The 27,157-nt window shown below is 38.2% G+C and overlaps 1 protein-coding gene across 1 annotated transcript; it reads left to right on the forward strand.

The window, feature by feature from the left end:
- Positions 1-750: 750 nt before the first annotated feature.
- PPP1R3A (protein phosphatase 1 regulatory subunit 3A) lies at positions 751-27,157 on the forward strand. Its single transcript, XM_069003878.1, has 4 exons — positions 751-1,544; positions 22,073-22,131; positions 22,241-22,377; positions 24,598-27,157. The coding sequence occupies exons 1-4, from the start codon at positions 751-753 to the stop codon at positions 27,091-27,093; spliced, it is 3,486 nt and encodes a 1,161-aa protein (XP_068859979.1). The 3' UTR covers positions 27,094-27,157.

The raw sequence follows: 27,157 nt of genomic DNA on the forward strand, positions 1-27,157 counted from the left end.
AAGTCTATAAAAGAGTTTGTAAAATAATTAAATAAATCAATCTTGCTGCACAATTCCTGCCTGCTGGATCTTCTCTCCTCCTCCTCCCTATGGCTGCAGGACACGGTGATATACCCTAGGGCTCAGGACTGCGGTAATACTCACCTCAATATTTTATTGTATTCCTGGTTCATTGAAGTTGTGATGGCCAGTCCTTAGCTAGAAGAAGCTGGCATAGTCCTAGTATCTGGCTCACTGAGTCAGCACGGTATAAAGTTGGGGCAGAATGCGACATTGCATTTTATATCTGAAAACATTGCAAAAATGGCCTTGACAATATATATAGGAATATTTTATCAATATAGAAACTATTTACATGATGAAGTATACATCCTAATCAGAGATGAATAGCTCCTCATTAGTGCAATATGTTGAATTTTTTGTGCAACGTAAGTTGATCATCTTAAAATAGCTCTGTGCAATTTAACGATGCAAAAAAGTCAGGTTTTAAATGCTGTTCTTCTTCTTATGACACAGAGCCACATAAAAATAGGGAATACAATATTTGATATGTATCATTGAAATTGTAACATCTAATACTGTCAGATGGAGAAAGGCCAACATAGCTCGCACACCATAGCACCTATTAATAGACCTGACTCCCTTTTGCAATGTCAACTGTAACATTAATCCTTGTTTTAAATCATGTTATCTCAAATATCAGCTGCTACTAGTTGTACAGTTCCCTTTCAGTTTATATCAGAGAGCCCAATGGAGTCTTTTGAAGAACCTAGTCAGGTTAACAGGGCTAACTTATTGCAAGTCCCCACTGGAAATAATTCTGCTTCAGAGGACGAAGATGTTAATATTGACATTAAACTTCGTTTCTCACCACGTCCCCGAAGACGGAGTTCTTCAGCTTCAGAAGAAGAAGAGGTAGATACTCCCACCAACATCTCAAGAAAAGTTTCATTTGCTGATGCATTTGGGTTTGATCTTGTGTCTGTTAAAGAGTTCGATACCTGGGAATTTCCTAATACAGGGCAAGAAAATGATACAGAAGATGAAGTTTTTCCTCAGGATGAATATTTTTTCTCCCAGCAATTTACATTACCTGCTTCTCAAGAAGAACTTTTACAAAAAGTGCGAGAGCAGAAAGTAATGTTGGAGTCAGTCCTTCTCCTGCCTGGGATTACCTGTATGAACGGCATTATAAGAGTCCTCAATGTGTCCTTTGAAAAACAGGTGTATGTTCGAATGACATTGAATAACTGGCTCAGTTATTATGACATCCTCGCAGAGTTCATGCCTAATTCTTGTGGTAGTGAAACAGATCAGTTTTGCTTTAAGATTTCTTTGGTGCCTCCTTACCAGAAAGATGGAGTTAAGGTGGAGTTCTGCATACGCTACGAGACATCAGTTGGTACTTTCTGGGCAAACAATGATGACAAAAATTACACACTGATTTGTCACAAGAAAGAAACTGTGCCCAAGGTGGATAATAAACCCCAGAAGGAGGTTACAGATAGATCTCGTAAAGGCTGCTTAAAGACAACACAAAGAAGGTGAGGTTACACCTTAATTTTTGGTAATTTAGAATGTAGCTGACTAATTCTGACTTTCTATGTGTGCTTACTCAAGTCAAGACTGCCCATGTTATTTTCTACTATTTTACCTTTTTTTTTTCTAAATGAAAAATTAGACCGAGACTTGTTTTCACTAAAGTGTTTGTATATATCAGCCAGTGGTTTTCTGCAGACAGATTAGTTGGGATCATAATTTTATGCATGCCATTAATTTGAAAAATAGTGTGAGGGTCTGTAAACCCTCTGTGGGCTGTGTACCAGTTCTGATCTCTGTAGGATATAAACTGAGCTGACATCAGTGGGATCTTTGTTCTAGACCAAGGTAGCTGTACAGTTAAAATACTTTGCATCCACTTCCTTTGTAAGTCAACAAAAATTTAAAAGCAAAACAAAAGCTGGGTTTTCACACAATTTATTTCATGGTTCTTTCTCTACACGCAATTATTAAATCAGAAATAGCACTGGTGGTTCATCAAGCAGAATTGGATAACTGAGAGAAGAATTCAGCAATTACAATAGCTGGTACAAACTTTCCAGCAAGTCATTGGGCTATTCTGCAAGTTGTATATTAGGTCTATAATTCCTTTTCCCTGCCACTGGTTGATGCTTCTGTTTCACATATGGTGAAATGAAGTATGTTTTATAAGGTGGGATCAGTAATATATTAAAGAAAAAAATATATAGAATTTATCTTGTATATACTGTTCTGATTAAAAGTAATATGTTAATTATAAAGTGGCAGTTGTTAACTTTTACTTTAATCACATATAAAGAGAGACACTTGGGAATAGTAACTTTTGGCTTCCTACTGTTTTTAACTATGTTCTCTCTGTTGGCAAAACAATCTTGCATGCAAAAAATCTAATTCTCAATTATCCCCCCCCCCCCCCCCCAAATTTGGGATAAATCAGTTGTACTTCTGCAAAACTAAATCTGTATTTTACCTGTAATGTCGTTTGCAATACTTGGATGCCAGAACTAAGTTAATGTTGGGTTTTTGAATTTATGTTGGGGTTTTAGTTCTTATTCTTTCCAAATAAGACAGTGCTGTTTGATTTTGCTGGTGCTCTTCCACTGGAATGAACTGGTAGGGAAGGGGGAACAGAACTGCAGTGGTGGTGGGAGCTTAAGGAAGAGGGAGAGAGCCAGGGCTTCCTCTGTGTAGAACCTTCATTCCCAAAACCAGACTTGCTGTGCTGGGAGCTTCTGCCAGCCCTAATCACACATTAGCCTTGTGAGGAGAGGTACACAATATGGCTTAGGACCTGTATCCGCACCACAGGGTAGGAGCCGCCCAAAGGCTAGCCCAAGGCCTGGTTCACAGCCAGTCCACAAAGCTCTCCTGACAGCTGTCCCTTGGGCCACCTCTGGAGCCCTCATGGTCATGCTTCCATGAAGGAACATCCCAGTATGTCAGAGCAGAGGGAACGATACTTTTACATGTCCTGCGGTCAGTTCCTGACATTTGTGTCTGGTTTATACATCAGTTCTGTCCTTTAAGAAGCATCACATGATCTGTTCTGGATAAGTAAGATAGCCTGAGATACCCTGCAGCAGGGCTGTGATATCAAATACCACAGGCATGTGCAGGTGGTATGACTCCAGCCTGAGTTCAGGTAGCCCACAAGGAACAGAGGATGGACATGGAGACTTGAGTGTCAATTTAGTGAGCCCTGGGTTTCCAGATGGTGTCAGGAATAACCTGAAAATTTAGATACCATTAGCATCTAAAGTCAAATGACTCCTAAGTGTTTAATTCCCTAAAGTTTGTTGTGATATGCATAGTGCTAGCAAAAGTTCTAGAAGCCTTCCTTCTGGGCGATAGTCTTTTACATGGATATGCTAAATGATTTATGTGTAAATCACTCAGAGAGCTATTTTAAAAAACAGGAAATGAGATAACGTCTTCTTCTCAATATAAAATTACTTTGTCTCTAATCAGACTATGAATGTCAGACTGAAGAGGATTGCATATGTGTGCATGTGTTTATACATACATATGGATGGATGGATGGATGTATACATGAATGTGTATATTTGTTCATATAGACACATATACACATGTATGTTTAAAATATTTAAACCAAAGTGGTCAGATTCTTGTCTGCACTAGGATCTGCTACACATTTCTGTCAAACAGTTAACAAGCATGCACTTTCAAGATCCTCTTAAGTGGCAGAAAAATGTACAGAGACCTTACAGCAAATGCAAAAATGAGCTGAAAGTATCTTTGGAATATTGTTTCAGTGGTCACCAAGGCTTCTGAAAGACAGTTCTGGCAGATTGTAATCCAGGACTAATTTTATGCTACAGGGACTTCATTGACTTCACAAGAGTCACAGCTTTTACCAGTGTAAATGAGGTCAGCATCGGGGCCTTTTGTTTCAGAATAACTAAGATGCCAGCTTCCATTGCTCACTTGTTTTTCAAAGTGTCTTTGTACATATTGCCCCTTTGAGTGAGGAGGAACACCCTGCAGACATCTGCAAAAGTACCTCATTATTCTCCTTCAGACCCTCATTAAAACTCCTTTGCTTTGATATCTCAAAAAAAGCACAAAAGAAACAAACCCTCCAAAATTGGCAGTGAGGCTGCTAATGTGCTGTTACTCCTTCATCTCATGTTGAGCAGTGCTGCCCATTTACCAGCTCTCCTCCACCAGCCCGTCTCTCTCTCTCCTCTTACTTTTGGTTTGGATGATAAACTCTGCAGCATTTATATGTGCTATGCTGGGTGGTTATAGAACATTTAGCAAAGTGGGGGATGGTCCTTGACCATAACTAGCTTGTCGTTGGAGTTGCAGCATTGCAAATACATAGGAACAAAAGCAATTATATCTATGATTCTCGCAATAAAGTGACAGGTAGGGAACATTGCTATCCATACCCATGAGTTGGACATCTTAAATTAAAGACTTCTTCATAGCAATCTGAATAGAAGGATAATTTAAAAGGACACTCATTAGGCCTCTGTTTCAAATTTAGAAACCTGTAATAGCATTTTTAATTTTTTTTTTTTTAACTCTTGGCTCTGAGATATTTGTACTTTCTCTTAAAATGTGCAACTTACCTCTGCAGTTAAAAAATAAGACATGAAAGGGTTATGTCTTTTAAGCAGAGAGTCTGATCCACTCTAGGGCATACTCGTGTGGCTCATTAAATGTCATTAGCAAGGATTAGTTGTGTTAGTTAAGTGAAAGGAATAATATGCACTTTCAGAGAACAAAGTTTTGTGTTTTAGTGGGGAAACACAATAATATGACTATTTCAAGTTACCCTTAAGAACATGGTCCAGGACTAAGTTGAGTGAATGAGGGCAATAGGCTGACTTCTGACATCATTGTTAAGAAATATATAAAAAAATGGACTTAACCCTCAAAAGTTGCACGTGAAAAAAAAAATATAGTAAAAAGCAAAATTGCATCAAATAATTAATGCTGAAAACTGTCTATATTTGGATATTCAGAACCACATCACTTAAAAGTCTGCCTCTTCATTTCATGTTTCATTTGCTTTTGCTTCCATGTCTAGGTATGAACAAATAGTCTTCTCTTAAAGTTTCAGAAAGTATTTGGTTCTAGCTGTATTTTAACAACCTAAAATTATTTCCTCATAAAATTCAAGAATTTTTGTGGTTTTCAAAAGTCTTCAAAGGATTTGTTCACAGGGACAAAATACAGTTTGGGAAAATAATGTTTAAATTAATTAATTTATGCTTTGGTCTATCTGAAAGTGTTTGCTTAATTTGAACATAGTCATAAATATACTTCAGGAGAAAAACTGACCCCTAAAATTTTAAGAGTGTCACTGGAAATGAAAAAGCTTCTATCAATAAACAGGCCTAATTTCTATCCTATTTATGTAAATGTATATACCTTAAAAATTTATATATATTTATATATATAAAAGTCAGAAAAATGTAAATTATTTGTATCAGCTCCACTCCTTTCTCTTTTGTTTTGACTCTCATGCTTTTGGAATATGGATCATGATTCCAAACATGAATTTTTCCTGGTCCTCAGATTTGGACCACGTGATTCTATTGTGGCCACCAGGCTCCTGCCTTGGTCTGATCAGACAGGAAGTGGCTGGGTGTTGCTTGAGGCAGACTCCTGCAGATCATGCTGAAAGGTGCAGTGATAAAGTTATGGAAGCCATATCCCCTGTCACTGGTGGTGCTACATCCCATTTCTGTGCTTGGCCCTGGTTTGCCATCTGTCAAGAGCAAAAGAGCCAGGAAAATGGCTGATCAGCATGAGAATTATTTTACAAAAGGGTATTGTGTATTTGGACTCCTGTCCTCCGACAAGGAAGGGGAAGGCTAGTATTTTTGTAATAACTGTTAGAGTTATTCCCCCTTAGCTCTCTGAGCCCACAAATATATCCCTCTGAACTGATCCACAAGTGTATCACTGTGATCCAGCTGATATTGATCCTATGCTTCTTTTTTGTAATTGCTAGACTGTACCTTTTTTTGAGTAGTAGTGCACCAATTCACTTCCCTCCATAATGCCACTTTAAAACACAACACAGAATAGGGCAATGGCTCTTACAAGAGCTGTTCTATGTACAGTGCACAAGAGAAAGAAGAGATTAAACCCCTCATGTCTGTGGGCTGCCAATGCCAAATTTGACAACATAAATACTAAATGGTTTCTAAGCAATTGCCAGTGAGAAAATTTCTTCTGTGCGTGAGTACTTTTTCCTTCTTCAGCTGCTGACCATCTCCTTCCTGATGGGAGACAAAGGAAGTAAGTTGCTGAAGACCCAGCTTGGCAGGATGGCACCATGCTCAGTCAGTCTTCCCAGGCAGATGGCAGACCAGTGCTTAGGCTGCCCTGAGAAATGCAGTTTTGCTTCAGCTCCTCTTGGCCTTTCCCACAAGTTCATGATGTGATTAAAAAATGCTAAGGCTTCTGACAAAGATGCTTGGAAATAGTCTCTCATGCACTTTGCTATGAGGAACAACTGTATAATTCCCAGCTGGTCTGTTTAAAGTATGGCATTTAAATTATGTTTCCTTTTAATCCTTGTTCTTTTGATTGTGTGTCACCACAATCAGGAAGGGAAAAGAGCAGAAAAGGTGTTAAAACACATCTTCTTTCTGTACTTCTGTTTAATCTCGAGGTTGTTTCTGGCATTTTAAATCATGAGTTACATCTTGATCAGCATACAGATATGGGATTTGACTAAAGTTTATTGCTATTAATAGGAAGTGACTGCAGTCACTGTTTTTACCAGGAGAGCAGCTGCTAGAGAAGCTATCCATTCACAGGGAGCCAGCTAAGAGGAACACTCCCCTCTCTGTGTTTAATTTGACTTAGTATTCCCAGACCTTCTCTTGCCTCCTGGTCATTGCCAGTCTTTCTCAGTTGTAGAATTAGGTAGGATTGGCACCAAAATAAGACTTTTCCACGTACTTGAAGACCATGATTATCAGGGACACAGGGTAATTATTTAAGGTGCTCTAAAATATTTTATTCAGACAAGTGGGGTAAAAGCAAGCTTGGAACTGAGTTTGAGTATTAGGAGTTGCTTCTTAATAGCAACTCTAGAGTTATCTTTTGATGAAATTGCTGCAGCCTTACTCTCCAAAGTAATTTAAAGTAAGCTAAGATAAACCACTTGAAAAATATTCTGTAGAGAGCAATCCTACTTGGCCAGAAACTATGCTCAGTGGTTTTTTTCTCTCTGTTTAATCATAATATTTCAAAATCTGGGCATGCATACTATTTGAAATATGAAACTTATTAAAGACCCTAAAGACAGATATTTAGGTGAATGGCTTAGGTCTTTGAACGCTATCACAGAAGTGTTAAAGAAACAGGTGGAAGATATGGATGTGAATGGTATGCACAGACAAATAGACACATTCTTCTTGTACTTGTGGTCACCTAATTGGAGAGTACCTGAAAGCTGAAAACATGTCACATTTTTGCTTTTGGTAATTGTAAACTGTGCTACCCATCTGCTATCCATTTATTGCACTAGAAATATTAAAAGAAGCTTCTGAAATGTAAGGGAACACCACATGAAAATAACATGTTGATGTACTGACAATCCTAGCATAGTATTTACTATGGAATTTATTAGTATTGGTGGTTTCTCATTCATTTCCCTGATCTGCTTTAGAAACTGCTCTTACCAATACTACAGAACAGAAATTTGTGTTCTAATGTGTGGGAAATATTGGTCGCTATAAAGCTTTTTCAGTTGTTTGCATGAAATCATATAAAACCAGTGCTTTGTAATCTGGGTGTCATTTCTCAGCCATAATAAGTACTTGTATTTTACATGCATTGCTTGGCTTTACACTTTTAAAATTTTTTTCAGTTGCTACAATTTCATCAGCTTATTTAAATATGCCAGTACTGTAACACTATTATGATTGACTCTTAGAACTTTTCAATTCAGCAACTGGCTTGATCCTGCAATAGGCACAATAAATAATTTAATGAACATCAGGAATCTCACTGAACTTTGTAGAATTCTTCATGTGTAAAACTATCCTTGAATGTTAATATTTACAGGACCAGATGCTCTTTCAGATTGCTGGTTAAGGACCTTTGGAAAAATAGAACTACATTGTTAAATGAACTCCTGTATGTTCAATGGTTCTTTTGTTTAGGAAGATATCTATTTTGCAAATTGAACCAGGCTGTAAATGACCATTTCAATACTCTCTCCTGTCCACCATTCAGGTACTACAGTTCATAAATGTTCAGTTGGAAAAAAAAATTGTTCCATTACATTCAACTTGACTTTGCTAAATGTTAGTCTTGAAAAGATGTTTAAAGTTAGTGCAACATTAGCTGAGAGCACTGGAGTCATATTTAATCATTGCATCGACTACCAGTGTCATTTGAGCTGTTTATTCTGATTATGAACTTTAAGCTGTGATCCAGTCCCACACCACAGCTCTGAAATTGAAGCAATGGATTCAGCAGCAGTGTAAGTCCAGAGAACCAATTGCCCACGGTATTTTTAAGATAAAATGTGGGTTATTTTCTCATCTACAAAAGGTGGAAAAAATGGTCCAAACGAATACTTTGAAAGTTAAATTAAGTCCCTGCCTTAGGGCGAAGGAGGGGGTAAGACATTTTAAACACTGTGGGAGAATGTTAGAAGTGGCTATTTGATCCCTAGACCTTCAGTGACATGCACAAGAAAGTATTAGTTGATATGCCAAAGCATAATAGGGGGCTTGGTTTTCTGAGTCTTTCCACCCTCCTCCTGATTTGTGGAACCAGCTGATACTCTAACACTAAACCTGAAGATTTATTAGTGCTGGTTACTAACTGTAGTCCTAAAGGGCACTGAGCTACACAACTGAACGTGAACTAGGCAAAGCTGGCAGGTTTTGCCTACCTTGCACTTAGGTGCACCAAGTGGATTGGCATTTACATTTTGTTTTGACACACAAGTGTTGTCCCTGCAATAACATTTATAGATGCTAGGTGGTAAACATAAGACATACTAGCCTGAAACACTTCATGTTATGGTAGAGGGCTGGGGAGTTTGTCAGTCTCCACAGCTACCCTAGTAAATCTGAACCAGTGTCTCCTAGGTTTTTTCCATGTCTTCTTGATGGAAATATTGATACCTATCACACAGCTGCCTTCTTGCTGTGTGGTAGTAAGCAGGTGGAAAATGAAAAAAAGGTTATAAAAGTCTCTTGTCATGATAACACCTGGGATTTTTATCCTATTGAGTTACTTACTGAATTTACAGCTGCTTTCCAAGGTTTAGATCATTGTTGCCCTCTCTCAAGAACAACTGTCTAAGGCTCATTTTTGTGGTCACCCTTTCTGTTCTCCTCCCCAGGGTTGCTATCTGTGTCTTAGTCTCACCTGACTACCATCTATCTCTCTACTGTCTATCTGAGGCACTTACCACCTTCTTGTATATGTGCCTCAGCATACTGCAGGCAGCCTCTAGGAAAATACTCTCTTCTGACACACCAGGAGGAGACTGCTCCTTCTCTATTTTTCCCATGTGAGATTCAGAAAAAGACCAGGGGCCACATGGGTTAATGTTTTTCTCCTCTCAGATTTATCCAAAACAGAAACAACTTGAAAGTTTCTCTCCTCCAATCTTTTAAAGCAGTGGGAGAAAGAAGCAAGAGAAGAACAAAGTGACACTACCCCCTGCTCCTTTCTACAGCACCATTTTGATATTTGGTCACGCCTCTTCCAGACAAAATAGCAACCTATGAAGCATATCCTCTGACATTAGACCAAGCCTAGCCCTCAGGAAACTTGACTCCTGCCTCACCTTTTCCTCTTTTTCAACATCTCAATAGTAAGGTCCTGCATTGCTAATTCACAATGGATCTCTCAACAGACTTTCTAACACTGCCCTGGAGAACATTTTTGAGAGAGGTTCTCTGTTTATGAAATACTTTAGCCCATTCTGTCAAAGGATTCAATGAATTTTCTGACCAATCCGCATATAAAACAGCTGTGTAACACGACTTCTGAACTGGTTTTGCTTCAACGTTGCTACATGGATATCATAATAAGGTACAACAATCATGACAGAGCTGTGAAAAGGTCTCAAAAAAGTGGTAGTGTTCCTGTTTATGATTTCTATAGCTTAATTTGAGGTATAACTGACATTATGCAATGGGCTCTTCTGCAGTCTTCATACCTACACTCATGAGATTTGGGGATAGACAGTGCAATATTAAAGGTTTGAGCCTGGCACCAAACTGGTGTTGGGCTCCTGGTTCAGACTGGATGGCACTAAAATCTTCAACTGGATGGATATACATCTTTATTTTTAAAAAATTGTATTAATGTTTTGCTATTAAAACTCAAGGTCTTTTTTAATGAGCTAGAAAATAAAGACTAATTTCTTGGGACTTTGTTTGCTTTGAGGCAATGATTATTCTCATCCCAAGTCAGGCCAATGCATTTTGTTCTGTGCCACCCATGTCCCTGCTTCAATCATAAACTAAGACTGAAAAATGAAAATATTAGTAATTGGAAAATATAATCCCCTGGATAACACCAATCCAATAATCTTAATAAAAATAGATTTATTACAAACATTGTCTGAATCCTACTGGGAATTATCTTTGCAGAAAAAAAGCTTGAATTCCCTTACAGCTGGTCTCTTGATCAATTTTCCCCCTTGATGCTATTAATCATCATACCATATATCACTTATTCTGAGCATCTTTTTCAACTTTGCTTTCCAAACTTCTTTTCTAATTTTTCCTTGTGCAGAAGTTACTGACAGTCCTTTATTGTCCATTTCCAGGCTCACCTTTTCTCCTCTTCTTGTGACAGCCCCTTTTCTTAGGTGAGAAGACAAAAACTAAGGGGTATTTCCTCAAGGTGGAGAAATACCACCTTGGTTAATATTGTCTTCCTCAAATTTCAAACATTTAAGTAGAGGTTCTTTGTGGCACTGTTTTCATTCAAAATGCTTGAGAACTTTGCTTGACTGACTCCTGGAAATGCAATCTTCTGTTCCCAGGGTAGTTTCCAAGCAGCTGCTGCAGTGCCATCCTCCTTTGCCACGGCAGCCAGCAAATGCCCTCACCTACTGCTCTAATAATGAGTGTACCACGTCCTCTCCTGCCTCTGCCCTCTGTTTCCTGACTATCCACAAGGAAGCTAATTAGTGTCAGTCCCATTTGTTGGGTGACACCTATTTACTAAGAACTAGATTGAGCCTTCTCTAACGCTGCTGATAGTTGAAGGTCATATAAGAAAATCAATCTTGCCTAGATTTGTAATAAGGACTCCTATTTTACATACAGCTTCATTTTAACAGGATGGGTTGTAATGGCAATATTTTAGAATATATTCAGTTATTTCTACTTAGTGTTCACACAGCTATTCATTTATAGATGTTGATTTTGTCTGCAGTTTTTGCTTCTGAATCTTTTCCATTGTGGTATCAATCAGTTTTGAATTTAACATCACTTTAAATTATTGTTTTCTGCATTGTTTACATTAAATTATTTTTCTGTTGTGCTTCTATTTTTTAAATACCTCCTTAAAAAAATTAAACATATAAACAGAAAGCCACAATACTGCCACACACAACCTATAATAACAATGTTATGGTTCAGGCATGTCTAACATGACATCTCCACAACAAGGGATCATTTGAAGCCAAAATGCTTTTAGGTGGGAATTTGCCATATTTTCAGGTAAAGCCACCTAAGAAGTCAAAATTCAGGAGTGTGCACTAGGAGTGCAGAAGCGAGGAATGGTGGTGGCTGAGCTTCAGCTGTGTTCTGTTTTGTTGTCAGCACGGATAGCAGTTCTCCACACCATGCTCTCTGCTCTGTATAGGCTTAGTCTGTCTCTAGTAAATGCAGCTGCTGGCTTCTGCTATACCTAAGGTCTAGCTCCCAGGACTCTGCCTCGAGTTTTGGAAAGAGGCAGTTATTTCAGCCTGAGGATGCAGCCACTGCCCAGACCCACAGCTCTGCTGCCCCCCCAGCTCTTCTCCCCAACACCTCCCTGATCTTCAGTGCTGTTCTGTCTAATTCCAATACAGCTCTGACACCCCTACATAATATTAAGATCAGCCTTTTTTAACACTATGTAAAAGCCTGAAAAAGACCTAAGGCATTTCTCTGAAAATTGTTTTAGATGAGTACTTAGTTTCTTTGCAACTTGCTTTCAGAGCCACTTTACAGCTTCTTCCAGCTTCCCCTGCCTAATGGGTTTGGTAGCTTAGAACTCACACATGCTGCTCACACCAACAGCACCCTAGCTGCTACCTTTGCTCTGCTGCTCACTCTGTCGTCTCCTTTAAACCCTTCCCAGTTCTGATTTTATGTGCCCAGAACCTCTGCCTTCTTGGACAGCCATAATTCTGAGTCCAGTAATTTAGAGCTCTCCCTAGGGTCTAATATTAAAATCTTATTTAATTGTCTTTTATCCCTATGTCTTGTCTTAAAAAAAAACAGAGGACTGTTTAATATTCTCACACAGTAGTGTCAATTTTCTTGCATTTTCTTTATATATATACCACAGTTTATTGCAACACATCTTCTTGCATATCTCTTTTTTATGCACCCTAATCTTCATATACTCCAAATCTGGTTTGAATTATTGAAATTCTTTAGCAATCATGAATAACCTTTTTCTGTATTTAGACGATTTCTAAGAAAAAAAATGTATTCCCTTAATTTCTGGCAAATTCTTATCAATACCTTTATATACAAGTTGTTATAAAGATTAGCTATTCTTATCTAATTGTTTCTAGGAGTTTAAGACGGTCTCAGCAGGAGTTGCTGAGGGATGAAACTTCTAATGATGATTTAAAGCAGTGAAGTGTGTAGGCTGAAACTGAAATAATTATTGCTGTAACCCTCTAAGCACTCCAAGTTCCTCAAGAGAAAATACTTTGTTCAGAACAGACCCTGAACAACAAAATGCGAAGAAAGTAAAATAATAAAAAACCCTCCAACCCTTGAAGCAGGATGATAATTTAGAAATAGAATCAGTATAATGTGAAGATGTTCTCAACAACTGCTCACAAATGCATCAGACATCACAATTAAAAGAGAATAATAATTATGGCCCCATTCTAAAGTATGGAATATTCTATTCCATTCAATAAGTCATGAACACTTTAAAACCATCAGTGTAATCTACAAACCTATATTTACAACATTAAACTGGATGTTCTGCCTTTTCAATAACTGTCATCTCATCTCTATTATTTTCACCTCAGACTCTAATTGTTTCTTTTATAGGAGCTAACCTACCAGTGTCCTTGGCAGTACAGTTTATGGCTCATGCATTTACAGTAATTGTTTGGGCAATTTGCCACACAGTATAACAATCTTCACATCACAATCAGTTTTTACAATAAACAGCATTAGTTGTGAAAAATACAAGTGATGCATGATTCTTATGGTAGATAAAGGGCACTGAAGATGCCCTTTAGAAAAAGAAAAGAAAATGCTCATGCCTTAAACTACTTGAGAAAAATACTGATGTCACAATAGAGCTAATTAATTTGATGGTACAAACAAGAGGGGGAAAGGGCCTTGCATTCATTAGTGTCAATTCCAAATGAGAGCATACCATTCATATAAATAATATTCTGCCTTCATTTAGACAAAATATGCAGGTAAACAAATAAGAAATAAGCACCAGCTCTGGCAATAGCGATGATTTTGCTCCTTAGCTTTATCAAGGCTCTTGTTTTTTCTATAGACACAGGGAGCTCAAAGCCCGGGCAGGTACAGCTTACAGGTAGAACTCTGGATGAGGCCAGATCCTACTGCCCACCAGCTGGTTTGCTCCAGCGTGGCCAGCACTGCCAGGCACTACTGGACACTGTAGCCTCTGTGTATAGTAGTGGTCTGCTCCTGGGAGTCTGAACTTGTGCTTAATGGCTTCTCTCCATAACACACAGGTGGTGGCACATAAACGTGTCTCACTGCACGCGTCTCTGCTGCAGACGTTTTGTGGCCTCTCAGTTTTCAAGTGTCCTAAAATAAGAGGTCAGTGGTGAGGCCATTGGACACACCTCCAATAGGCAGTCTTCCATGTTAGAAATTCTCCAGAGGAGAAATAATAAATTTGCATTCTTACGCCAGTGCATAGACAGGGTAATTCTCAGCCTCCTTGTCATCTCCACACCACATTACGGGCCCTGGGTGGTGCTGAGGCACAGCGAGGCAAGGCCCCAGAAGGCACAAAGCTGGCTTCAAGCCAAGTCTATACCTCCTCTTCCTGAGCTCAGCCGTGACTTCTCTGGCAGCACCAGGGCTTGAGACTAAGAACATATGATAATAAATTGTGGCGTGGTTGTATTATAAAACCACAACTTCAAATTCTGAGAACACAGACATCAGTTTAAATCAGTTGGGAGACTTGTCCCTGTAGCGAGTTTTGGACTGAGCAATATGGAGGCAAGGAATGAGTTTGTCTTTATTCATTAAATATTTAGTTCATATATTCAGTTAGTGAGATAGAAAAAGATTAACTCTGGAGACACTTTCACAAAAGAAGTCAAAGTCTGCACTTTGAAGGTCTGCATCAGGACTCTTGGTAGCTCCCGAACCAGAACGAAGCGTATGTTTTTAGCTTGCCTTTTTTTTCTGTATAGTACCAAGGTTTTTTTCCCTTCTTGCATTTTCCTCTTAGTGTGAATTTGTTTTGGAAATATTTTCTGCCCTGTTCAACTGGTATTTTAGGACCAACACAAATGGAGCAATATTTTCAAGCAAGACAACTGTTATGGGAGTTATGTTAGTAAAAAAATGTCTTGAATTCTTACTCTTCTGAGCCTTACAAAAAATTGAATAGAATTTTAAAGCTCTGCTTAGAACTTTAGACATACAAAGTCTTTCCTAATCCTTTCCAAAATGACTTCTTCCTGAGAAATTCATTCTTGCTGCATGTTTGTGGATTTTGAATGATATTGCGTACTGAATTTTAGAATTATGTGTGGAAAATCCTTTCTCTAGTTTCTCACCCAGGTCTTCAAAACATTTTACAGGCTTTCTGATTTTGATGTGGACATAAATGTTTTAAAATAATTTTTGTTGTTGCTTGTTTAAATGCAGATATTTCCTTCTCTACTTCCTTCTGAAATTACATCTGCTGCTAATGATACAAAAATAACCAAACTAAGCTGCCTGCCCTTCGCTCCCCATATTCCCTTTCCCAGCTCCATGGGGTTACACGTCTGTGCAGGATTGCCTGTTTGGCTCCAGTGACAGCTCAAACATGAGTACTTAACTGCACTAATTTACTTTTTGCTCTTCTGCTTCTCAGTAAAACACTGCTGACACATGGAACTACTTCATTTCAAGGATCTCACATGTTGTTTACATCCCAGTGGCATCATTCTTCAGCAAGGCTGGCTATTTTTGGCACTAGATCCAAAAGCACTAGTTATATTGAAGGCTGCTTTTGTATGAGGTTACTCTGAGGCTTAGAAATCTGTCCTGAAATTAAAATATAACTACTGTTTGGTTAGCAACTTCAGTCTTGCCAGCTCTTTTCATGAGGACATTTTAGCTTCACCTCAACTTCAACTACATTATCTTCAGGGCAGAATTTTGATTTGTTTTGATTTTGAATCTACAGTAAAAATCAGAAGCATGAAAGCACCTACAAAACCTAAGAATATTTTTAGATAAAATAATGTTAAAAACTTTTTTCCCTTTTACCTACTTTAACTAAATATTTGAGAAATACATTCTTTGAATACTTTCACAACCTCATGCCTCTCTGAATTTCAGACTAAATAATATAATCCCATGTTTTCTTTTAAATATGAGATAGTATAAAATTGATCAGGTTGCATTAATTTCAGAGTTGTTCAGGTACATTTTCATCTTTCCATACTCTGTAATCCAACAATTTTAGCCTTTTTCTCACATTTTTAAAAATAAATATCGTATGATTTAGATAGTAAGATCTAGCATAAGTGGATATATCACAGAACAAAGTGAATGGTACTGTGAGTTATACAAACATACAGACACAACTTTAGCCAAATATTGGTGTGTGAACTAAAATCCTGAAAAGTGATAACCCCACCTATTATGATGGAGTTTGTTGCTCCTGGCTATAATCCCAAACCTATTTCAGGCCAGACCAAAGCACCTGCTGTTCCATAGTGCAAACGTGCAGTCCTGCTAGCATAACTCTCAGGGCATATAGCTGCAGAGGAGCATTTGAAATAGGGCTGGGTTGCGATCATAGGATCATGAAGTCTTATCCCTTGGGAAATGTGTTGCATAATCTTGTTCTCAAAAATATATTCATGTTTCCATACTGAGACCTTCTCAGTTTCTTGTGTCTGATACTTGAACCAAAAAATGACAAGATATACTTTTCTAATGCTTACAGATATTCTTTTAAGTTTTCATAATAAATGTTTTTGTGAACTCTTTATATTAATGCATTAACAGTCTTTCTGCTTTTTCATCTTTTGGGTATTTACCCCTTTGCTATATCAATAGAGGGCATTTATTCCTCCTCTCAGACTTTATTTTGTTATGCTGAAAATAGAACTACTTGATCTGCCTCCTTGGCTATTATAGATTTTTCATCCTGCCAGCCTTCCTCTAGTCCTCTTCTGAACATGTTCCAGTTTGAATCAATTTTTCTTGGACATTGTAGATCAATGTTCTAGAGGAGTTCTTATTGGTGCCTGGTGCCACAACATGAACATTTCTTGGCAATCTTTCATAACTGGGAATACCTTCTCTGAGACATTACTGCTGAACTTGGTTTGCCTTGATATCACAGTGTCTATCTCATCTCACACCAGTGCCTTGGAAATGGTTTCTGACAAAAAAAAAGCCCTCAGATTTTTCTTGTTCACCCATTTCTTCCAACTTGAGGCCTAGTTTTGTGGCAGGAACTCTTTCTAGTCCCTAAATGTATAACCTGGCACTTTCTAATTTTGAATTTCATCCCTTATCTATTATTCTGATCCTCCAGGCCACCGATTTCTTTCAATCCTCCTCTGTGTTGGTGATGTCTCCCAACTTCGTCTCTGCCACAGATTTAATTTAACTTTGACTTCTTGTGCTTTGGTCTCTAATAACATGACTGAGTAAGTCTGATTGCATGACTTGTCCTCTCCAATTCCCCAGCGATGCCTGCTAGCTCCACAGCCCAGCTCCTGGGACCCTGCTTGGCACCAAGCCCCTCTCCCACCGCCCAGCTCTTCTGCTCATCTCCCTCTTCTCCCGTTTAATTAATAAATTTCCCATGTGGCTGCACAACAAATGCTTTAATGAAGTCCAGATAACTGATTTTTAGACAAGGGAAATTTAGTAATCTTATCAAAGACAGATGTTATCAGGTGAGTCTGGCATTTTTATGCCATTTTCCATTTATCTATATTTCTTCTCTCATTTTTGTTCTAAATATATTGTGAAAACTTTTTGAAGACACCTGGGCCTGTAGTTGCCTTGACACTATTTATCTTCTTTTTCCTAAATATAGCTACTCCTTTTTCTACTCTTCTGATATTGTTACAGTATACCACCAATTGAATAGGCCTGAATAGGAAAGGTTTTAAACCAATATGTGTTTTCCTCCGTTGGGTCTCTCAGATTTGGGTTGGAGATTATCTGCTTCTCTTAATTGGAGCATATTTAAGTTCTGCTCCCAGACTGGATGAAATAATATAATTTTCCAAATTGCTCTTCCTATCAGTTATGCCCTGCAAGATTTCTGTTCCTATAAGAATCTGCCCCCCCCCCCCCCAAACTAGCACTGTGGTAGAAGAATTTATGAGAAGCCTTTTGGTTGTTGGGTTACATGTAGATTATGTGAAATCTTGATGAAACTTCACTTCTAAAAAAATTCTTATTTAGCTTAAAAAGGCTAGTTCGAAAGCCTTGACATGTCTGAGTTTATTCCAACCCTTTATGAAGCCAAAGAAATATTGTTTATTGGCTATTTTTTCTTGCCACTTACAATTTTCTATCTACTCCACATCTTTAGGGTTCAAGTTTAACATTTCCTCTCTGGGATCCCAATTCCACATAACTTGGAGACTTCTGAACTCCTTCACATAATGTCCATCACATTTTCAGTCCTCTCAGTCCTACTAACTAGCCCCTGAACTTCATATTTGTTCTTTATAATGCAAAATTACAATGATAACCTGTTTTCAGTCCTGATTTATTTTTATAATTCAATACGAGTGAATGATAATTTCAAGGATGAATCACATGAGCATAGGTTTTGGGGTTTTTCACCTGCTAGAAATTCTTAAGTTCCTGGTGTACTTTATGAAGATGTGCTTCATTCAGCTGAATGAGAGAAAACAACAGAGTTTATGAAGGTTTACAGGTACTTATGCTGGAGTGGAATCACATCAGCTGACATAATGGATTTTTTTCTAGCTTGCATTGTTGTCAGAATACCTGTATCACTTAAAAATAAAAGTAAACCCTTTCTAACAGAACACAAATATTGTGTCTCTCATCACATAAGGCAAGTTTAAACTACCCTTCACAACAAAGTGCAATAATTAATTTCTGAAACAAAAGCTTAATTAATATTCTAATTTAAAAATCTGCTCGTGGAATTCTGATACTGTGCTAGGACATTTTCAGAGAAATATGGAGAAAAACTTACCAACTAGACAAACACCTTCTAATTGCCCCTGTTTGATGAAGCAGCTAATTATTATTGGTTTTTGGGGAAGTATTTCAGACCTTAGGATATACATATATGTTTGAGATTGTTCTGTATTTATATGCACCCATAGCCTCAACATCTTCATATAATTTCCTAAATTGAAGTAGTGGTCTAATTTACTATTTTTTATGCTCCTCGTGATCCTCAAATACTGCAGTATCAATATCCTCAATTTAAGCCAATTTTAGATTTCTCCCAAGAATCATTATATGAGGACAGATATTTCTGATATAAAATTAAATTAAGTAAAATAACTGTTACATTGACATTCCCTGTGCTCAGGTATTTGCAGGGCAGGTGTGCACAAATAATGGTCTAAAAACCAGAAATCTTTACAAAATTCAGTGCAGTAGGCAAGAAATTATGCTACAAGCCCTGCAGTGTATATCCTAGCTGTGAGGCTGTGTTATCATTGCTATTTTTTACCTGTGTTGCTGTTGTGAAAAGAAACTTGTGTACAAAGGCTCCAGATGCTACTTGAACAAAGGAAAAATTCAGCTCCAATCACAGCAAAAGTAAAACGGAGGGGCCCACATACATTGAGTGTTACAGTCACAGCCACTAAAACTCCATAACCACATTCCAGTTTGAATTTATAGTTACAAGGTGAGATTCATGGAGCTTTACATAATGGCTGAAACTGTAGGTTCCCTTTATAGTCAGTAAATAAGGTCTACCTTTCAGAGGTAGAGAAGCACCTTCGAAGGATACATCACTCCATCTTACTCATGATGCCCAATTTAGAGGGAATGAATCTCCTTTTGGAAGTGTTAATCTCTCACCACTGATAATAGGAATGATATACAGAACTGCCTGAACACAGATGCTTAGAAGAATAAGGCTAGATAAAGTAACACTATCCTGGCACACACCCATAATTATCCAGCTTGAAGCGTCTTTATACCTGTACGTTTAAAGGTTTATAAAATAGGTACTCAGCATCCTTATTCAAACACTCTGTCTATATTTTTACACTGAAAATTTGTTAACCAAAACCAAAAATATTCACTGCATAGGAAACACAGCAAGCCAGGGGCAGAATCCAGTTTCTCCTTTCACCAACGTATGAAATTTAAGCTAAAGAAGAAGGATCCTGCTTGTACATCCAACTTCATTAGGAGTAGGCAAATCTGCCCTCCAGTTTTCCCCAAAATGTTCTGTATCCTGATAATCTGGGTATTTTTTGCATGAATGATGTGCAGTGGGGTTTTTAATCACATGAGAGTGCGATAGAAGCTGAAAGTGGCACTGCTACTTGGATGCCACAGTAGTTGGATGTGAACTCTAGCCACCACTAGAATATTATGCTAGATATAGGCATTAACAACTCCTCCTGGGAATGCTCCTTGAATGAAAAAATTTGTCAAACTTTGGTTTCTTTACGAAGTAGAAGAGTCCCTTCTAGCAGCAAATTGTGCCATCCCTGCTTCCCAAGAGTTGTGGCATCCATATGGCTGAACACTGCAGGTAGTCAGCTACGTTCAAAGAAATGTTGACACTTTAAGATGCTCTTTTATTCCCCACTGGAAAGCAGTGGAAGGTTTCCTGCTGGGCCCATGTGGTTTTGGGGTCACTCTTGGGGTGATGATTCAGTTCATGTGTTATACATGTCTTGGCTCCTAATCTGGGGCTTTTGCAGACACCCTGATAGCACCTAAATGTTTTGATGGATCTGTATCATGGTTAAACCCCAACTTACACATTTGTGGAAGAAGATGAGTGAAAAAGATGCAAAAGGGCAGAAAAAACTGGGAACTAGATGTAACACTATGACAAGCCTTTGAACAGTAAAAAAACCCCAACAAACAAACAAACAAAAACCAACCACCCTCACCAAAACCCTTTGTATAAACGATAAGCTCTAATGATTTACCTTAAAACCTCCACAGATCAACTGAAAAAAGGTGGATCTGCCACCCTTTTCAGAATGAAATGCATATTATAGCAACTGCTGCTAGGGGAAAATACAACTCAGTGTGAGTAGAAGAGTGAAAAACACACGGAGGTTATGCACATACCAGAATTCAAGAGTGACATGACATTCATACAGATTGCAAGAATATTTAGCATTATTGCAATTAATGGTGGAAAAGAATTGCTGAGAGAGCATTAAATCTTGCACTTCAAGGACAGCTTCTAATAAAAAATGGCCAAGAGGAAATTTAAGAGGGCAGTGCAAATTACTCCAAGTATTTTCCTACAAGAACTCTACATCTTCTCCTGAAGTATCTGATGGTGGCCAGTGTCAGAGATCAGATGCTAAACTGGCAGGATCTTCTGTCTGCTTTAGTCTGGCAATCCCTATAAAGACTGGTTTTTAAAAAGTTGGTGACAGTAGATGTCTACATTCTTTTAATAGAGTATAAATTTAGCATCCTCCTTCTGAATTAAGCATTTAGGTGGCAGAGTTAATGTTATATCAATTCAAATGAAAGACACTAGGAGAAAATAGAAGGGGAAAAGATTAATATTTGAAAATTAGAAAGTAATTTTCAGTAACAGAGGTGGACGGCTGGTTGAAAATCACATAAATTAAGACCTACAGAAAAAAAAATTGCTCCTCATAGAGGAGTCATTAGGAGTGATATAATAATTTACATTTTACATAAGTGACATTCTCTTAACGTTTTTTTTCTTTTCCACTAAAGGTTAGATCCCTATAAGCACACGATTCGAACTGCTAGGACTTGGCAGTTCGATTGATATCAATTGATATTGATGAGGACTGCAGGCACTCAGCATCTCTCCGTAGGTGTTTTTTGTGTTGAACCTGGCCTTTGTTTTCACAGCCAGCAAAGCAACAGAAAAAATTGCACTGGCTGCAGGGAAGCAGAATTCGTTCCTGCCAGCCAGGCATAGCTTAGCAACAGGATTTATACTGTTCGCAAGCAGGGAGGATCTTTTGGTTTACTTCAGGTAACAAAGATGCCTTTTTCCAGCCATCTCTGTATACATACAAATATTTGGAAAACACAAGCAAGAGAGAGCCCTGGCACCTTGAACGCATATATCCTTCCAGACCCTTGCCTGACCCCAAAATTATGCTCTCCTGTCACTGATGCATCTAATCACCTTTGTGCTGCTTTCTCAGAAAAGGCCTGGGAAAACCCATCAGATTTGCAATGTAATTTGAAGGTCAACATACTCTCGTTTTCTTGGCCAATTCTTTCTTATGACCAACTCTTAATATCAGGTCACTCAAAAAAGCTACATTTAATCTAGCTGTTTTCAGAATTTCAAACAGCATTCAAAATGTCGTGTAATTAACTAGTAGTCTTTATATTTGAGTCTAAGAGGAATAAGAACAATAATTTTTGCAGAATAACACAGGAAGTTTCTTTTTGTTTAACAGAAAAGAAGAAATATTGGCAACGTCTGATGATGGCACATGGAATAACTCAAGGACTTCAGGTACAACACCCAGTTTAATTAGTTCTTCCTTACTGCACATGTTAATTAAAAATAGTGTAACAACCAACCTCATGGAAATTATTGAACTATGTTTCTGTTAACTCTTCAGACACAAACATCCCAGAGATTGTTTATTCACAAGCAGAAGACAAAGACACCAAACAAGCTAATGAAAATATAAAAGAGAGAAATGCAGAATACAACCAGGGTGATTACAAAGATGATGAAAAAGAATTAGAGTTGCTGGTGAGTGTTATACAATTATATCTACAGTATTAAATGATTTGAATCCATTTACGTTTCAAAGCTGGTGAAATTCCCCCTTTTAACAGAGCTGACTGATGTACTAATTTACAAATGTAAAGCCTTGGTCTGTACTTACACTGAATCTCTAACTGATTCAACAATAGAAGGTGCTTTGATTTCAGTATAGTGCATCAACTTTTTCTGGTCTTAAATTAATGACTTCTCCCTTTTGCTTCTTTACCAGAGGCTCTAAATGACAGTTCTAAGGAATTAGAAGGGTAACATTTAAAAAAATCTCTCCTCCTAGTCTCTAGGATGGGAATATTTTTAAAGATATGCTTTCTATTTGTAAAATTTTTGTACTTGTAGTACTGTTTGCTTCTGAGATTTTGAAATTGTAACTAATTATATGAGTACAGTAAGTATATATATATTGATATTAGCAGATTTTTCTATTTCAGTATTTTACATTATATTTTTTTACAATGAATTTCACACTCAGTGAACATTCAATCTATTTGGATTTGTGTGCATGCATGTGTGTGTGTGGTTTGCCTTGCATTTTTCAATATGAAAGAAAAAATGGCAATAAATGAGACACATACAGCAATCTATTATTCCCAGTGTCTGTTCTCAGCTCATATCATTTGGGTGCACAGATTCATAACCATAGATTATAATAGCTATCACCTGTGAAAATGTGAATGCTGAATCAGACAAGAGAGGAAGATGGGAACCATTCTTTTTTTCCTTGTTGATAGAGAGAAAAAATTCCTCTCATTTGGATATAAATTTTTGTCATCTTTTACTTTAAAAAGTTGAAAATTGTTGCCTATTGTGAGACCTTTCACCGCCTGAAAGTCAATGTTTTGGGTTTTTTTTCCTTAATGGTGAAACGTGCAAAGGAGGACCTCTAAAATCCCTTGTTGTTCTCAGTCCACCCTTTTACAAAAAAGAGGATCAAATATAACTATTTGTTTATCAATTGCCAGACTTGTCCGTACAATAAATGAAGGGGGAGCTATAATTTAGATGTTAATTTGCACTGTGCGCTCTTTAATGAATTAAACAATGAAGGCTTATAATACATGGAAATACAACCAAATCTTTGAAACACACAGGCATTGGCTCACAAGACAGCTGTGCAGTTGACAAGTAACATGAGCCTTATGTGAGAAGAAGGGGAAATCGTAAGATTTGCATATAATTATTGAGATCATGCAAATGTCAGTTATGAGGAGGGGAAAAAAACACAGGCATCTCACTGTTAAATCCTGACAGTTGGCATCACCGAAGAACTCAAATACACTTGAGCACTGGTTGGCAGAGGGTCATTAAAACAGAATTTGCAGAGACATTAGCTCCCTCACTTTTCTTTGAGTGACGTTTTACTATTAATAGTTTGCAGAGGCTTTGCAGAAAACATATTAATAAGAGAAACTGTAATGGGGGTATCTACAGCAAGTGCAAATGTATAAAGGGGTGCCCAAGAAGCTAGCCTCTAATTGATCAGCTAGTGCTATCAGTGTGACTCTGCTAAAGTGAGAAGAGAGTGCAATGACAAGCAGGCATAGCTGAATAATACAATATGATATTTGGGAGCCGGGAGGGAGAATGATTAGTTTCTGGCCTTTTACTTTGCTAATCTCATTTCCAACTCATGTCTTACCAGATTGTCTAAAAACAGTCTGGTTTGAAGCCTGTAAAATGGTCCCTGAGAGAAATGAAGCACAGATAATCCTTACAGTATTTGTCAGTGTGAAATGTGTCTTTGTTTTACTGGACAATACTGTACATAACCGGACACTGATGTACTGTATCAATGCCCTCATCTGAGCACCAATCCTCCCCCCTCGCCCCATAGCTTTCTCTCTCCAAACCTAGAATCAAATGTACAGAGAATGAATTAGCCTGCCTTTAAGGGAATATTCTCTTCAGATTTAATTTGTATAAAATGCACTAGCAGCTTACTGAACTCATGAATAAAGAGAGAGGGTTTGGAGCACTATTTTATTTCCTGCTCCTTTCAGCACCACCATAAAGCTCATTACCTATGTTAAAAAATACATGCAATGCAAATTTTGCAAATGGTTTTGAACATGTTTCCATAAAAGCTTTGTTACTGAAAACAAAACTTTCCATAATGAAATCCTGCCTCCTTCATTTGGCATATTTTTGCAAAGTACTTTTTGATCATTCTTTTCTATTCTATTGTTTCAGTTAAATCAGCACTTCACAGAAGCTAGAGGTACCTCTTCCAGAGATGAAAGGAATTTATACACAACAGAACCAATTAATTTTCCAAGTGAAACTGAAAGATTGGTGAAAAAGCTAACCTGTATAGAAAGAAGCAGTGCCTTGCACCCTGTGCCTATCAGTTCCTCATCTGAAAACACTTCACATGCAATAGGAGAAGAATTAAAAGATAAAGTTAAGTATTCTGTAGGAGATTATAACAGTCAGCTACCAGGGAAGGAAGTCACTGCTGGCTCAGTAAACAGCTATGAGCGCTCTTTGGAACATACTGGTACCAGTGAAAGCCTTTTATTGGCAAAACATTTTCCTGTGACAAAGCAGAATGAGGCTATCAATATTACGGCTACTGGCTCAAGCCGACAAGGAGAGAGGCACACAGATATTTCAAAAGGTGAAATAGATAGTGCCTTGGGAAGTAAGATGACGGAGAGATTATTCATCAGTGAGGATGCTGCTGGTACCTCAAAAGGGGCCTGTGAAACGAGACCAGAAACCATTTCGCCAGAGCATGATGAATCCGTGCAATTAAATGCATGCATAGCAAGGACGCTGGATGGCAATGCTAATCCAGCTCTGGAGCACCAGGCACCACAAATGTCTCACCAAACTGTGGATTCATTGTTGTCAGATGCTGACAAAAATGAAGGAAAAATCAAGATGATTGAAAGCAAAGTTCAGGTACATTTAAGAGGAGATTTATATGCTGGCAATTTTGCACATGCTGGTGTCTCAACAGATTCCACACACAAAAAAGGAATTGGTGAAATGTCAGAAAAGAACTCTAACACTGGTTTAGCGAAGGAGAAGAAAGTCATTGAAGTAGCAGACTTGGCATCAATTGGTGAGGAGGAAGCTTCCAAGCCTTTCAAGTCACACAGGAAACACAATGCCAAAGCCCTGAATCCAGTACCTCTGCCAGCTGAGAACAAGCAGGCACCCAGGGACACCAGGGTGGATGAAAGGCAACCTGAGGACACTCAGGAACACAGAGGATTTAGGAGGTTAAAAGGCAGAGAGAAGCCAGACAACGCAAATAAAGGGAGACCAATTGGAAGGGAAAGCGAAGCAAACTCCGCGGAGCAGAGGTGGCAAGAAACGGGGAGTGAGATTTGGTGGAGAGTACGGGGGAGCGTGGAACCTCAGAGCATGACTTCCACAAAGGAGTTGTTTACCTGCCAGGAGGCAGAGAGTTGTGAAAAGTCTTCTGTCTCTGAGCAGGGTATTACAGAGGAAGCAGAGGCAGGTACAGCTTATATAATTAAAACAACATCAGAAAGTGCTCCAGAAAAAATGCCTGGCAGTGAAAAAGCAGTAATTGCTAAGCTACCTCGAGAGACTGCACTAAGTGACAGGCCCACAGAGGAAAAGGAAACAGCGTTTGATACACATGAAGGGAGAAATGATGGTTCACATTATGCTCTTTGTCAACTCAACACAGTGGGTGTATTATATGACACTGAATTTGAAAAGGAATCAGTTTTAGGTATTTATAATGCATGCGTACATGAAACACTGCAAGGAGAAATGAAGTCTGTATGCAGTAGCAGGGAAAAATGTGCCAAAGCACAACCAGACAATATTCTACCTGTAGGAGAAGCAGTAAAGGCTTCTGCTACAGAAAAGAAAGAAGATTTGCAGCGGGGTTTATGTTCAGATGTACCTAAAAGTCCCCTGAGCACCCAGAAGCATCTATACTGTGAGAAAGCAGAAGAGCTCTATAGGGAAGAAAGCCATGTTGATACACTTTCCTGTTTATATTCTAAAGCTGAAACAAAAATGCCACCTTCTGGTACAAATACTGTGCCTAGTTACCATTATAAAAGCTCTTCAGTGGCATCTTCAGAAGGGCCCACAGTGGAAGGAGGTATGGAGCACCTGCACAGACACTTTGAATCCAAAGTCATTGACAAGGTTGCTTCTGAGTCAGGGTACAATTCAAATCTAACAAATGAAATTATGTGTATTAACAAAAACTTCTCTTCTGAAGCTGAAAAAGGAGAAGTGCCTTCCACTTCAGACACAGCAATTTCTGGAGAAGGAAGAGGCAGGAGTACAGGTCAAAGTTTCCATCAAGCAGAGCTCCAACAAGAGAAGTCATGGAGGCCAGAGGCTTTAATTAGTAAGTCTACCAAAGAAAATGAAGGAACAGACTCTCGATCTGACCATTTAATAACTGAGGGGAAAACACGAAACTGGCTTGATGACTCGCAGAAAGAAAGCCAACACACTTCTGATTCTGCAGATATTTCTAACCAGAAGAGTGAAGCACTCAAGTTATCTAGTGAGTCTCCAGCTTTAAAACATATTGCTTTCAAAATATTTTATGTCTTCTTGTTTCTTCTATTTGCTGGAACACTCTACCACTATGATTTGATAGTCTGTCTTGCACTCTACCTGTTCTCCTTGTATTGGCTGTGCCATGAAGGAAGAAGAAACAAGGAGTCTATCAAGAAGCAATAACATTGACTGCCAACAGTGCTCAGGATCCATGGTCAATAATCTCCGATTCCACCAAAGCATTTTC

Source organism: Aphelocoma coerulescens, chromosome 1A (assembly GCF_041296385.1).
Source record: "Aphelocoma coerulescens isolate FSJ_1873_10779 chromosome 1A, UR_Acoe_1.0, whole genome shotgun sequence".
Taxonomy (NCBI): domain Eukaryota; kingdom Metazoa; phylum Chordata; class Aves; order Passeriformes; family Corvidae; genus Aphelocoma; species Aphelocoma coerulescens.

Coding starts and splice junctions, on each gene's coding strand:
- PPP1R3A (XM_069003878.1), top strand. CDS start 751: ATGGAGTCTTTTGAAGAACCTAGTCAGGTTAACAGGGCTAACTTATTG. Junction 1,545..22,072: donor TTAAAGACAACACAAAGAAG/GTGAGGTTACAC, acceptor TTTGTTTAACAG/AAAAGAAGAAATATTGGCAA. Junction 22,378..24,597: donor AAAAAGAATTAGAGTTGCTG/GTGAGTGTTATA, acceptor CTATTGTTTCAG/TTAAATCAGCACTTCACAGA.